The sequence below is a fragment of the Mustela nivalis genome (assembly GCF_964662115.1).
Source record: "Mustela nivalis genome assembly, chromosome: 7".
Classification (NCBI taxonomy): Eukaryota; Metazoa; Chordata; class Mammalia; order Carnivora; family Mustelidae; genus Mustela; species Mustela nivalis.
The window spans coordinates 90,932,724-90,947,397 of NC_139026.1; the positions used below are offsets into that span (position 1 = coordinate 90,932,724).

At 45.4% G+C, this 14,674-nt stretch overlaps 1 protein-coding gene across 14 annotated transcripts in view; it reads right to left on the minus strand.

Moving 5' to 3' along the window:
• Positions 1–1,480: 1,480 nt before the first annotated feature.
• LOC309869822 (cyclic AMP-dependent transcription factor ATF-7) overlaps positions 1,481–14,674 on the minus strand; it is an 82,855-nt gene continuing 69,661 nt past the window's right edge. For 11 of the 14 annotated variants that reach the window (XM_082741531.1, XM_082741525.1, XM_082741529.1 and 8 more), the window contains 4 exons: positions 14,228–14,380; positions 11,815–12,012; positions 10,439–10,547; positions 1,481–6,819 (listed from right to left, as the gene is read on the minus strand). In XM_082741531.1, the coding sequence (XP_082597657.1) occupies positions 6,602–6,819; positions 10,439–10,547; positions 11,815–12,012; positions 14,228–14,380 (678 nt within the window). In that variant the 3' untranslated portion in view covers positions 1,481–6,601. The remainder of the gene's footprint in view (positions 6,820–10,438; positions 10,548–11,814; positions 12,013–14,227; positions 14,381–14,674) is intronic. The other 3 variants (XM_082741523.1, XM_082741535.1, XM_082741524.1) reach the window with 1 other exon arrangement.

Sequence of the window (14,674 nt, forward strand, 5' to 3'; positions counted from 1 at the left end):
TAGACAGTTTTTCCCCATAGAATTTTCAAAACGGAGCCAAACCTCTCACACTCAGCTGCTGCTTTATCAGGTAAGTTTCTGTAATATTCTAATTAAAAAAAAATTTTTTTTAAAGATTTTAAGTCATCTCTATACCCAGTGTGGGGCTGGAACTCCCAACTATGAGATCAAGAGTCGTGTGCTCTCCTGACTGAGCCAGCCAGGCACCCCTGTAATATTCTAAGTCCTTTGTCATTCCTACAGTCTTCACATTCCTTCTCAAGAAACCACTTTCTTTGCTCATCCACAAAAAGCAACTCAATTGTTCAACTTTTATCATGAGACGGCAGAAATTCAGTCAGTCCCACCTTCAGGTTCTACTTCTAAATCTAGTTCTCTTGCTATTTCCACAACTATAGTTACTTCCTCCACTAAAGTCTTGTACCTTTAATTTGTAAAAACAAAGAACAAAACCCCAAAACCAACCAACCACACACACAAACATACAGAGTCTTCAAAGTGTGATAAAGTGAAGTGCAAGGAAACAGAAAGGCCTGTAGGGGCAATGGCTTAATTCTTCTACAACTTGGGAAACAGCTCGGCGCTACCTTCGGTCTCCTTTCAAAATGTCTCCATCTTGGCTTTGGTATTTGGCTCTCAGCAACTTACTTTCTTACCCTTCTCCGTAACCCCATGTGCTCCTGACCACAACACAGGGAAGATCACCACTACCTTTCCAGTCTGGAGACACAGTCTCCCTGCTTGTGTCAATTATTCCAAACACCAACCACAAACAGCTCCCGTATCACTCCTCTTCTACTGGGAAATCCTCAGAAGCACCTGCTACCTCCTGGCCAAGTTTTTTAGCCTGGCTCACTCTTCTCACTTGTGCTAATTATCTAGGGATACACAGATTGCCCTATCCCTCACCATAGTTCCTGACCACTACTTGTTCTCCTTGTGACTTTTACCCGTTTCCAAACAAGCTCCATCCCTCATTAACAGAACGAGCTCTTCCCCACATCCACAGAACCGATAGAATCTTTGGAAAGCTTCCCTTTCTATGTGTGCGCTCCCCCAGTCATGTCAAAACTTCCTGAGAGTAGGGTTTGTTTTTATTTTTATTGTTGGGAAGGAGGGGACAAAACACTAAAAGGGAAGAGGCCACTTGCCTTCACACACACTACCTTCCCCTATCCACATAAAGCCCATGAGTTTAGCCGTGAGGCTCCCATGATGCCAAGGACCCTGTCCCCAGGGTAGTGCACAGATCTGACCCCTAGTCTCAGTACCTTCTTTCGTGTTCTATAATTTATATGAACCACCTACCTTCTTTAGGCTGTGTCTTCCCTGCATAAAAAAGAGGGATAAGAATCCCTGCTCCTTCTGTCCTCAGATATAGGAGAGCGAGGAAGAGCATAAACATGAAAGCCCGATGAATTCCCAGCAAGAGTGGCCAACGGGACTCGAATATGAGAGTACTGAAGCATTAGACAGAACAGTGGTTCTCTCGATAGTTTAATGTTATATTTGCAGCATAAATAAGGCACAATATATGTCAGGGCGAGGGGGAGTGGGAGAAGGCATAGAGGGGGTGGGGATAACTGCTGGGTGGAAAGGGGGATAGGAGAGGGGAGGGGGAGGGAGAATAGAGTGAAGCCTCTGCCTCAGCCAGTCCCAGGAGATTGTGAGAGCCCGCTCACAGGGATCATGCTGAGTTGGGTGGCAGGGAAAGGGGACAAGACAGTTTTGTAACAAAACAGCCTGTAGCACTACATCCTCCCACATGTCAAAGTCCACCACTGGGGACTGGGGGAGATCCAGACCCAGAGTCGAGCTCCTTGGTGAGATGGAGAGGTGCTGCTACATGTCAAAGATATACAGATGAAGAGAGCTATAACCATAGATACGCATGGCTTGCTTTCAACAGATACTATGTCCGGAGGCGGCAGCCTCCACTGTTGGGGCTGGAGGCTCATCTCCCTGCCGGAAAGGGGTGTGTAGATGTGCGTGTGTGTGTGCGTGTGTGTGTGTTTGTGTGTACAGGACAGCTAGAGCTCCAGCTGGTCCTTCCTGTAACAAAAAATGTGGAGTGACCAGTCTGCAAGGGAATATGGGACAATTCTTATCCAGACCAAGGCAGGACAGGTTTGAGGAGGAAGTAGAAGGAAGACAAACCTAGATTCTGAGATGAATGACGTGGTTGTTGTTCTAATGGGGGTGGAGAGAGGGACGGGAGGAAATGGAAAAATGTGTTAGTGCTAAGGCAGAGGATGGTACTTAAAATATCCTGACACCCTACAAGGATGGCCTACAACTTGCCTCTAAGGCAATGGTTCTCACACATTAGTGTGCACTAGAATCACGGGGAGTGCATGTTAGCGTCCAGCCTGAGTTCCCAATTCAATAGGTCTGTGGTGGGGCCCAAATGTGGTGTCTAACAAGCTCCCAGATGCTGGTGCTGCTGATGCTCCTCGTCCTGGATTATATCCTGAAAACTACCACCCAAGGGAAAGTCAATAAAACTAGTGCTCATAGCCATTTCTTACAGCTAAAATTGCACTCACCAGTAGCTAGTGGTGGTGAGATACCAGCCCGCCATTAAAAAAATAAAATCAACCCTAGCAGCTACAGCACAAACCTGCATCTACAGAGGACATAGCTGCCTTCACCTGCCCTACTCTCCCTAGCCTCTTCTCAATCTGGGATAGCATTTTGCCCCAAAGAGCGACAAATGACCTGCTAACAGAGGGTGGGAATGGTGGCTAGCAGCTGATGCTCATTCCTGCTGGGTTACCACTCAGGGGGCTTGGGTGGGGATTTATGTCTCTGTGTGCATACATGTGTGCAAACACGAACACAGAGAAATCAGTTCCATACTATGAGTGGGATGTTTAGGGTTGTGGGAGGCTGAAGTAGGATGGGAGCTCCTCTAATCTGCCTTAGGATCCTCACCTGTCCTGTTCCTCCCTCTGCCCCTGTCAAACAAAAGTCTAAAGAAAGCAGAAAGAGCATATCAACAAAGGCATACGTGATATAACTAGGAGGACTGGATTCTAAATGGACTGGTTATGAAATTAAAGAAAAAAAAAAAAGGAATACGTTTCCTTCCTGTGTATACAATGTACAATATTAATGAAAAATAATGATTTGGGGGTGGGAAGGAAGTCATGAGAAAAAGGGGGAGGTTTTGGGGAAAGGGTGGTCTCAGGGCTAGCACCTTTAAAGGAGCCTCTCAGTGTGCAGCAGAGGAGCCTCAGAAACCACAGGAGGAATATTTTGGTAACTGCTTGGTGGTTCAGGCTATAGACAGGGCATGGTTATGGCTAAGTACCCTGTCGACCAGGATGGGTGGTGCCAGAGGGCAGTGAATCAGGATAGAAGCCAAGTATAATAGAACAGGCACAGGGAAGGCAACAAGGTGAATGAGGTTCAGTGAGGACATCTCCTTGTTTACCACTACCAGGAGTATATGGTCTAGTGCTTAGGGCCAAGGAGAGGAGTGGAGGCTGAAAGAAGCCAGATTTGGGGTGTACAACCAACAGGGAAAGAGTAAGTAAGGGAGGGCCTATTTTTCTAGCTCTCTCTAGCTGTTGAGGGAAGCTTTCCCAGACTTTTCAACTCTGAGCAAGCTGAAAGGGCAAAAGTCTGCAGAGCAGACTACCTGGTCTAGTACATTTCTCTATGGCCTTGGTTATCTACCAGCTGTGTCTCTGGGGTGAGGTGGGAGGCCTGAGCCTTGTGTTCATCAGAAGAGTCCCAAGGCATCCATACTCCCAGCTCCTTTCAGAAAGTGTCTTTCCGTAGGCCCCTAGAAAAGCCATGGTCATTAGGAAGGGCTACGTGACATCCTCCATGTTTGGTTCGGGTCCAGATGAGTCAGGAAGGCAAAGGGCAGGGAGACTGGCCACAAGGCTGGCATCAATGACAAGATAAGTGACATTCCCCTTAACTATGACAGAGTCTCAGGATAAGCAACTGCTCTGTCTTCTTAGTGAGGCCACGGACCAACTAAAGAGCTATCTGGGGGGTTCTGTCCTGCCCCTCCCCTTCCTACTGCTTTACTACTAAGGTTCTGGCAAAGCCCCTTATTTAGGTCCCCAGTAACTTCCTACCAATGAAAATGAAATAAGGACTCAAGAGAATGAGACATGGGGACTAAGAAACTAAATAAGACCCTCTAAATAAATTAGCTTTCCTACACAGGGACAGACAGCTAGGACTCAAACTTCCTCCAAGGCCAAGCAGTAAGGCAGGGCACGTGTGCAGTGACAAACGGATTCTTCACTTGAAAAACACTTGACTAAAGGGGGAAGAAAAATAGTCATGGGTCTTACAAAGGCTCCTTGGGAGCCATAAACTCAGTCAACCTTTAGGGCAAGGCTCCTGGTAGGAAATCAAGAAAATAAAAAAATGAAACACAACTAAAGCAGAAGAAAGTCCCAGGGCGCAGCCGTCTAAAGGAAAAGTCCTGAGTACAAGTTATGGCTGTGAACTGTTAAAGGCAAATGGAGTCCCCGGAGGTGGTAGCTGGCGTCCTGACCATCTGCTGTGCCATTTGCTAGACTGAGTCACCTCAGGGGCTGTTCCTGTTGGGTCCTGGGGCGGATGGGTAGAGGATGAGAAAACCATGTTTTCTCTCCTTTCTCTTCACCAGGTGTGTCTTGTTCAGCACCGGCTCTGAAAAGCAGGAGGGAAAATGAAAAACAGACACAACAGAATATGTCCTCTGACTGCCTCACCAGTGTTATCACTCTGAGAAGATGGGAACCTGGTAGCTTAGAATGTTTCCACATTTCCTGATGACAGCCAATTTTGGAAGACAGACTAAGAAAGGAAGCTGGCAGTTATTCTGTATGCAAATTTAAGATGGAGGTAGGAGAGAGGGAGAAAAGGACATTCTTGGCTTGGCCAGATGGCAAAAGGTGGCTCTGGGACAACTGGAAGAGATTCATACTGACAGGCTATTAAAGCTGACCTATCTATCCACAGGCCTCTGGCTTTGGATTGCTTCCTATGGCCCTGGTAGAAATTGCATAGTTCAGAGCCAAAGGAAGATGAGAAGTCTTAACGGGGAAGAAAGAGGGACAAGAGGGATGAATTTCTCCCCTTGTAACCTAACTCCTTACAGTAAGAATGGCTGAGAGCAATAGTCACCGACTTCCCAGGCACACCAGATCTCCACAGAGCAGAGCTCTTCTGCTGAGATCAGTACAGCACCTCCTCTCTCCTGCCTCTTCCCAGCCTACCTTACCCTCAAGAAAGCCCACTCAGGACCCCAGGGACACATTGAACCTAGGGATCAGAAAGCAGAGGAGAGCTGAGGAAATATTACAGGAGCAGAGAGACCTAGCAGCTAGCCTACGAGCCTGGTGAACGGGAGAAGGGAGATCCAGGGTGAGGGACACTTGTGAATAGAAGAGCGTAGCTTGGAAAAGACGACCTCGGGGTGGGGCTGGGAGATGGGAGAAGGAAGGGAGTGCAAGAGTGCCCCACACAACAGCTCCAGAGGGCTGTGCCTGGAGAGAGACTGAGGCAGTGACCCAGGCAGGGGAACAAAGAGGGAGAGACAGGAGCAGATGGACGACCGAAAGGAGTTATATATGCTTTGGCCAGTAAACTCTTGTAAGACATTAAGAATCAATCCACTAACCTGATAGAATGAGCTTCGAACTCTCCTGTTCCTGCTTGCCCTAATGGTTACTGCAGGAGGGTGGACTGTGGAAGTGGGGGGATCAGCCAGTCACACCCGGGGCACTTTCCCTTTTCACTAACGAGAAGAGCTAATAAGGCCACAAGATGATCTTTCCAAGGCTTAGCAGGAGGTGGAAAAGGCCCCAGCAGTAGGCTGAGAAAACTCAAAAGATACAAAACGGGGTACCCAAACAGATCTGGAAATAGCTAAAAAACGACTAGAATTCTTGCAGCTTTGTTTCTTTCTGCTTTGTTTTGTTGTTGTTGTTTTTTGTTTGTTTTGTTTCTGGGGTTTTTTTGGTGGCAGGTAGGGAGAAGGACTAAATTTTATGGAAGAGCTGAAAAATACTGCTAATTCATACATCAAGGGTAATTTTACATTCACCATAAGTGAATGTTTGAACTAGACTTCAGGAAGAGGGTAAAGGGATAAAATAAGCAGCTAATGGGAGACAAAATCCTGAGCCCACTGGGTGGCTGGGGCGGGCTAGGGGGTGACCTGCCATCAACACTGGCCTCCCTCTACCTAGCAGAAGTGGCGTGCTGCTAAGGATCAGGAAGGTAATAGCCAGGGCTTAGTGGGAAGAGAGGGAACCGAGAAACCCAAAACCTAGAAGTGCAAGGGTTAGTGTTGAGAGAGACAGGTACACATGCACGGGCAGGGGTGGTTGTTCGGACCATCTGGAAAGGCCTTTGGCTGCCCCCTTAGGGGATAATCTATGTGGCTCTGGGGCTGGGAGGTTCCTAGTACAGGTGTCAATGTACATGACCATGTGGCTGAAAAGCCCCACATCTGTCCGTTACTCACAACACACAATCTTCCCCCCATATTGCCATGTCCAAGGCAGATGGGAGGCGATAAGATGACATCTCTCTTGGCTCTTGGGCGGGCGAGCTCTGGCTGGGGACCTCTCCACCAGGGGAGGCATCATCTGCCCGCAGACTGGGACTGTGGGGTCATGATCACATGCGACTGTATCGGCATGCTCAGTTCTGTCCTTTGGCTGGCCATCTGAGTGAGGACCGAGGTGGCTACAGCTTCAGCCGCAGAGCGAACACTGAGGCCATTGCTAGGGGCTGTTGCTGAGCTGTGTTGAATCACAGGGGCCGGAGAACCCGTTGGTTCTGAGCTTTCCTTGGGGCTTTCTGCCAGGAAGGAAGACAAAGAGCAGACAGCAAGTAGTTAGAATGGGGAAACGAGCAGGATCACCTTGTGCCATAATTCTAAAGGAGTCCCAAGCAAAGGAAGCCCATCATTCTGGGGGGCAACCTTCCCAGAATCTTAGCTTCTAAGCCACAAAGTGGCTAGGAAATGGGAAGTTCTACGAAGGGACACAAGAACTAGGTCCAAATTAATTTATCTATCTCACTAGAGTAACCCCCCAGCATGTTAATTACACCGTCTGGCTTCTATGTCTTTGTGTGGTTCATCACCCCTACTGGAACACTCTTCCTTTTATTCATGCCCTTCAGTCTTGAAAGGTGATTTAAAATAGACCCCCCCCTCTTTTTAAAGCTATCCTCTCTGATTAACTCCCACAGGAATTTAATCATTCCATTTTTTAAAAAAAGATTTTATTTACTTATTTGACAGAGAGAGAAAGCACAAGTAGGCAGAGGCAGGCAGAGAGAGGGGGAAGCAAGCTCCCTGCCAAGCAGGGAGCCCAATGCGGGGCTTGATCCCAGGACCCTGGGATCATGACCTGAGCCAAAGGCAGAGGCTTAACACACTGAGCCACCCAGACGCCCCTCCATTATTTTTTTATGTTCCTTTAGCATGCACTTGCCCCACAGGTAAGCCTGATAAATATCAAGCTACACTCAGGTGTGGTTATGAACGACCCACCAGTCGTTGGCCAAGTCCAGTTACTATGACAAACTACAAACACACCTGCTGGATCCTCCTGTCAATCAGCTAGGCATTAATGACTGAAAACATTTATTACAGGCTATGCCACCTCACCTAAAGTCACGATAACATCTTACTCACAACCACAAATATCTGAGCTGCACGCAGAGGCAACTCCATGTGGCTCTGCAGTCAGATTTTATGAAACATCACAGCCTCCACAGCTGCTTCAACAGAGATGTGTGGAATAAATAAGGGCCAACGACCAATAGTTGTATTTTTTATTCTCTCCTGGTGAATGTCTGGGTCTCCTTTCAGGATTCAGATATAAATAACCTCCTCTGTGAAGCCTTCTTTGTTGCGCTCATGACATTCGCTATCTTGTGGCCGGTCCTTTCAGAGTGCACTCATTTATTCGTTGTCTGACTGAGCATCTTGCATGTGCCAGCACTGTGGTATGTGCTGACTGAAACAGGAGCCCTGTCCTCAGGAAGCTCCCACTCCAGGGGCTCACTGACTGGGCTAGCGGTGCTTACCTTATTCACAGGCTGACACGAGCATCTCCTCAGAACTCTGAGCCTCTCAGAGGTACAGTGTGTCACTGGCCTGCGTCAAATACCTACCACAGTGTCTACACCACACAGCAGGAACCAGATATATCTTTGCTGTAACAAACAAGTACTTTAATGGATTCCTGCCCCTCAAAAGTTCTTGAAGGGACTGGGCAGAAAACTTACTGTATACAGACTTCATACTGATGAATACTCAGTTCTTGCCTTCTTTACCCCATCAAAAGGATCTGAAATGCTGATCACTAAACTTCTGGAAACACCTCCTTTTCCTGGTTTCCAGAATGCCACACTCACAACTCACCTTATCTTCCTCCTGCCTTCTGGGAGGCTCATTCTGCCTCATTTGTAGGTTTCTTCTCCATTCTCTGACCTCTAAATGTTGGAGTACCCCAGAGCTTGATCCTGCAACTACCTCTCTCTTTCTGGCTGTGCTCTTTCAATCTGGTTTTGTAGCTTTAAAAACGAACTACATGCTGCTGACTCCCAAAGCCGTACCTGCAGCCTACCCTCTGAACCGCAGGACCACACAACCAGCCTCCACTTGACACCCACACCTGCAAGCCCAGCTTGTCCAACTCTGGGCTGAAGCTACACCTCCTCATCCACTTGCTTCTACACTTTCCTCTACTTCCACAAATGGCAACTCCACTCTTGCAGTTGCTCAGGCCAAAAACTTGGGTGCAGCTTTTGATTCTTTTCTCGTCTATTCTACTCCGTCTGGCCCGTCATCAGGCCCCGTCACTCTAACTTCAAAATACACCCTGAATTCAGTCCCTTCTCAGCACTTTCTCTACCACCCTCCTGGCCCAAAGCTCCACCACCGCTTGCTCCTGTGACTGCCACAGACTCTTACACAGACTGCCGCTCCTGCCGGGGCAGCTCTGCACTCTCTAACAGAGTGGTTTTGTTCAAACCTAAGTCAGACCAGTCATGTCACTTCTATTCTAAAAACCCTCAAATGGTTCTCCCCCAACCCCCTATGTCGAGTAAAAGCCAAGGTCCTCACAAGGACCAATGAGGCCCTATATGAAAATATTCCCGTTAGCTCCCCTACTTCATCTCCAACTACTCTCCATCCCTGGTTTTCTCCAATCCAGCCACACTAGCCCCCTTGATGTTCCCGGAATGTGCCACATGCACTCCCACTTTGGGCCTCTGCATTTGCTCTTCTGCCCTTTAGCAGTACGTTTTCACCCATATAAATGCACAGCCAGCTCCCTCCCTTCCTTAAAGTCTTTATTCAAAAGTTACCTCATCTAGAATTTCAACCCTGCTGCCGACATTTCATATTCCTCTTTCCTGTTTTTTCTTCCAAGCCTTTACTCTTATCTAATAGACTATATATTGCACCTATTTATCTTGCTTATTGTCCGTCTCACCTACTAAAATATAAGCCCCTCAAGGGCAGGGATTTTAATCAAATCTATTTGGTTTCCTATTATATCCTCAGCATATAAAACAGTGCCTGGCACAGAAGAGGCTCAATCAGTATCTCCTTAATGAATGAATGTATCCTGAAGTACATATTAAAATTAAAATTTAAATAGAGATGTTTAAAATGAGTGATGTGGTTACTCTTTTTCTATGGGAACGCATCTCTGAAATGATAAAGACAGCTAGTGGAAAAATAATTCAATACATCAAAATTTGACAGCCAAAATCTCTAGGAATTTATTAAATTTGTACAGGAAAATGAATTATTAGCATTCACTGTCCACAAGCAAATTATTCACAGTAATTTTAATTTCAGGACTGTGCCTGTCCTGAGCATGACTCTATGACCATCTCTTTCTAGCACTATTTTATGTGTGCACACAGGTTACAAACTAAAACTACCATTGGTCCATCACTGGAAAGATAAAATATACCCCCAGAGCAAAAGGCTTAACAAATGCCAATGTATCATCTGTTGTTTATACTCTCTTGAGGCCAAGATAGTGTCTTTGGAATAAGAAAGACCTAGATGGAAATCTTGGCTCTGCTATTTCACCAACTGTGTAACTTCAGGTACATGACTATTCTGTGGTTTGCTTGTGTATAAATGGAGGTGATATCTATTTCATGAGAGAACAGAGCAGATGGTAGAGTGCCTAACACAACACAGGCACCTGATAAATATTGCCATCCTTTATCTCAAACTATGATAGATAATTAGGATAACTCTATATGGTTCTGGAAACAAAATTATTTTTTAGGACTGGCTGGTCCAGAAAGGCTGCTTCACCCATCAGTGTGGATCCCTCCAGAACATTCAGAATGGTATTATCAAACTATAAATAGTTGAGACACTGGGTACATGCAGTTTATTGACTGACTAACCTTGCTTAGGTTGTGAGCCACTTACCCAAATAGCCTTGGGTCTTTTTCTGTAGTGCAGTAACTGGGCAGTCTTTGTGAGCTAACAGTAGCTGTTTCAACTGAGCCACCTCATTCCGTAGCAACGTGACTTCATTCTGAAGAGGGAGGGAAGAAAACAAATCAAGAAAATGCACACTCCTACCTATGACCTCTGTCTGTCAAATAAATAAATAAAATCTTTAAAAAAAAAAGAAAAAAGAAAATGCACACTCTACCTACTAACAACTACCTACTCGTGTTGTACCCCCATGGCTGTCCCCACGGTGAGGACAGAATGCTGTCTGGATTTTTTCCCCTGAATCTGGGAGACTCCTCATCCCGTAAGGCTTCAGACAGCTCAGGACCAGTCATGAGTTCAGTGACCGGAGCTGCTTATAATGAAAAGTGGGGATTCATAATGGACACATTATTCCTACTTAGGATAAACATAATCATACCAGAATTAATAATGCATATGTCCTCTAAGAAAGCCTACTTCCAGGAATCTGTTTAACAAAACTACCTACTCAAGTGCACACAATGTTAACTATAGCATTGCTGTTCTGGCAAAAAATTAGAAACATTGTAAATATCCGTATCTTATAATATAACCACACTACAGAACATACTACCATAGAGCTATTAAATAAGTGAAGATCCTCTAGACACATGGCCAGGTCTCCAGAGATATTATCAACCCAGTTACATGTTAGAACAAATACACAGACCCTCCCTGACTATCCCACAAAAAGTGTAAGTGAAAAAAATAGTTAGAAATACATATTATGTCTGGTAGGTACACACCAAACTCATCAGGAAAAAATTAGACTGGGAAAGGCATACTGAAGAGGAACTTTGGTTTTGTTCTATACACTTGTGTGTGCATGTAGGTATACATATGTTATAAACATAAATATATTCATACACCTTTGCAATGAAATCTTAGTAAGTAATCAAAAGAAGGAAAAATAATATTCAAGAAAATATCTGGATTATAATTCTTCTATTTGTGCTTGTGTGGTTTCCCTTCTTTCATTAAGCTGCATTATCTGGGGCAAATACATTTTCCTTTGGGTGCTTCATGACCCCAGCTGGATTTGACTAATACCCAAAAGAGTACCCATTGCCTCCATCTAAATGGGTCTGTGGGTGATTCAGACTCTAGCAAAGGTTTAGGAATAGATGGTGAGTCTTTTCCAACCCCTGGGGAAGAGATTTCAATTTTGACTGGTAAGAGTCTCTTTCGGCATTCTTCCTGGCACAGCTTCTGGAACTGTCCTAATTTAAAGAATCATTGTCTTCTTTTATACTGTTTCACTTTTTTCTGATTCCATCTCACTTCCCAGATTCTTCAATCCCAATAATCACCCAGGACCCACTCACACTCAGCTGAATGTTCTGAGAAGTGAGCTCCTCCGCCTTCTTCTCAAGGGAGGACACCCAGAGCTTCCGCTTTTGACGGCAGCGGGAGGCTGCAGCCCGGTTGCGCTCCAGGAACCGCTGCCGCCTTTCATCAGGATCTTCATCCACTGTGCGTCGCCGCCGCCCTCCCGTACTAGGAGTGGGCTGGGCTGGTGAGACCTGGGGCCCAGGAAGAGGAGTTACTTGAAGGGAACGTAAACCCTTTCCAAATTCAACCTGATGTCAGGTAGAGATCTGGCAGAGGGACGTACCAGTCTCCGTAACCACAGCAAGTCTCATCACCATGTCCCTGAGTTTCTCTTCTCTCTGCCTCCCCATTTCCTTCCAGACTTCTCAGCCCCATACTTAGACCACAGCTCAGGTGAAAACTGACTATTTCTGAGACAGACAGATAAGATGAGGCGAGCATCACTTTTTGTTTCATAACAATAGGGAATCTTGTAGGTGGGGAAACTATAATGAGGGATGGGTGCCTGGGGAATTTTTAGGGAGACTGGAATAAAGATACTTGATTTGGACAAGCAATATATACAAACAACAAGTTTCAGAAGAGGAGAAAAGACTTTACTATGGGTGAGATACTAGCTATCATGGAGAGATATGAATTAGTACGTTCTTATTTACAGTCAGTTATTAATCATCCTCAGCAACCACCCTCCCCCCTTGTTTGTTCTGTTTGTTCTTAAACAAAAACCCATTTTGAATCCCTTTACATACTGGAGATCTAGGACTGCCTTTTGTCTTGAAACTTTAAGCTGATGTCCTCTGTTACTAAAGTACTTCTGGATCGTCTTCCCTTTCTATTAGCTGGTATGTGTTCAGAAAAGATAGACCAACTTTCTAATAACTGGCAAAATTAAAATGTAGGAAGGTCAGCCCTCTATATAAAAGAAACTGTATAATGTAAAACAATGCCAAAAATAAATTCTTCCTGGATCTGCTGCTATTAGAGCACATCTGTATTAGTAGTTCCCAAGGGACAGAGCTCACATCAGTTGCATGAGACTAAGCGTGAGCTTATAAAAAACAGAATCTTATTCCACTTCAGGCCCTACTAATTCATGTTCCCCATTAATATAGATAATCAAGAAATAATTTTATTTATTTACACTAATATTATCTCTCCCAAAAGAAAAAATGGCAAAGAAATTTAAAACTCAATTTAATGAGCTGGAGGCCTTGGGTCACTGCTTCACAGTGTAATATGGGAAGTTTATACTATTCTCTTGAGATTTTCAATTTTCTCTTTGTCCTGAGCTCAACGGAGCACATGAGAGACTGGTGCTTTAGGAGGATGGAGAAAGGAAACGGGAAAGGGAAGAGAGGTAAAAGAACACCAAGAGAAAGAAGGGAAGAATGAGGAAGAAAGGAATCAGCAGTAACTAAAAAGAAAGTCTTTTTTTTTTCCCTCCCATCATTTTCTTATGAGGGACAGCAGCACAACTCAGGCAAGATGGCTGTGGCTTCACCATCTCCAGGGACTGGCATTGGAAGGGGTTACAGGAGGGACGGCAAGCTTAGTTTCCAATAAGAAAACTCAAATGAAGGCTTTTGCTGTTGGCCAAGCTTTAAGGTGGCATATGGACATTAAATGTTAGGACATGTGGTGGTAACTGACGAAGCAGGTGGTGACATCAGAAAAAGGGGCTGGACAAAGATGTCATTCTAGAAACCCATCTCAGGTTGTTGTCACCTGTCCAGCGCAGATACTACAAAAACTAAGGCCTATTCAGTTGTCAAAGAAACTTATTAAAACTGAGGCTTCCCTGGGAAAAGAATACGGCATATAAATGGCACCACTCCTTTCATTGCTCTGCGATAGAAAGGGACTAAACTGATAAGGAAAATGTGTTTTATTATGTCTGTTTACTGAGCCATCTTAGTACTGTGACATCACGTTTTACTCATATATTGTTATTACCCAATTTTGGCCACAAAACTTAATCAGGTAAGTTTTCTGGTTTTTGTTTTTGTCTTTGTTTTGCTTTGTTTATTTTTTGTAAGACTTAACTCATGGGAAAGCGACTAGGGGAGCCTCCTTTGGTGCAAAAAGTGGTTTGAGTCAGGTTCTGTCACACTTCAGAGGGTTCTGCAGATACGTCATTCACATATAGAAAAAAAACAAAGACCAAAAACTGAGACCTCCTCTGTGCCAGCTCTGCCTTCTCCTGCCAGTCTGATGTAAATACAACAGAAGAGTGGGTAAAGCCTGGTGTGTCTTGCTACTGTCAAACTGTTAACAAGAACCGAAGCGCAAGAAGATGCCCCGAAGACTGAAACCCGCTCTTCTATAATTTTTTTACTCCTCGCAAAACAGACGTGCCATAAAGTAATAGTGACACAGTGGGTTCCCCCGTCCAAGGGCCCAACTGACCTGTGGCTGGGCAGGGGACGGGGCATCCGGGTGCTGGATGAGGATCTGGCTCTGCTCAGGGCGGGCTGTCACCATGGTGCTGGCAGTACCTACCACCATTCCACACCCACCATTGATTGAGGAGACCTGGTGGGTCAGGGTGGCTTTTAGTCTCTGTAGGGAACAACAATAAAAAACAGCTTGCCAGGGGTGAGATTCTATCAAGGGTGAGAAAAGTGGGCTTAGATTTTAATACTGACCTTACAGATCACTAAAATTTCCATGCCAATTTGCCCTTAACAGAGGAATTAAAAGAAAATGACAGGGAGAATGTGCACCTGGATCCCTACCATGCCTACCCTGTTCCTTGGCTACCATCCTGGGCACAGTTGGAGGGTGGGGGCTGTTGAAGTAATAGAGTCCAGATGAAAGCTCTCTTCTGGAACCCAGCCAGGTGCTGGTTACGCA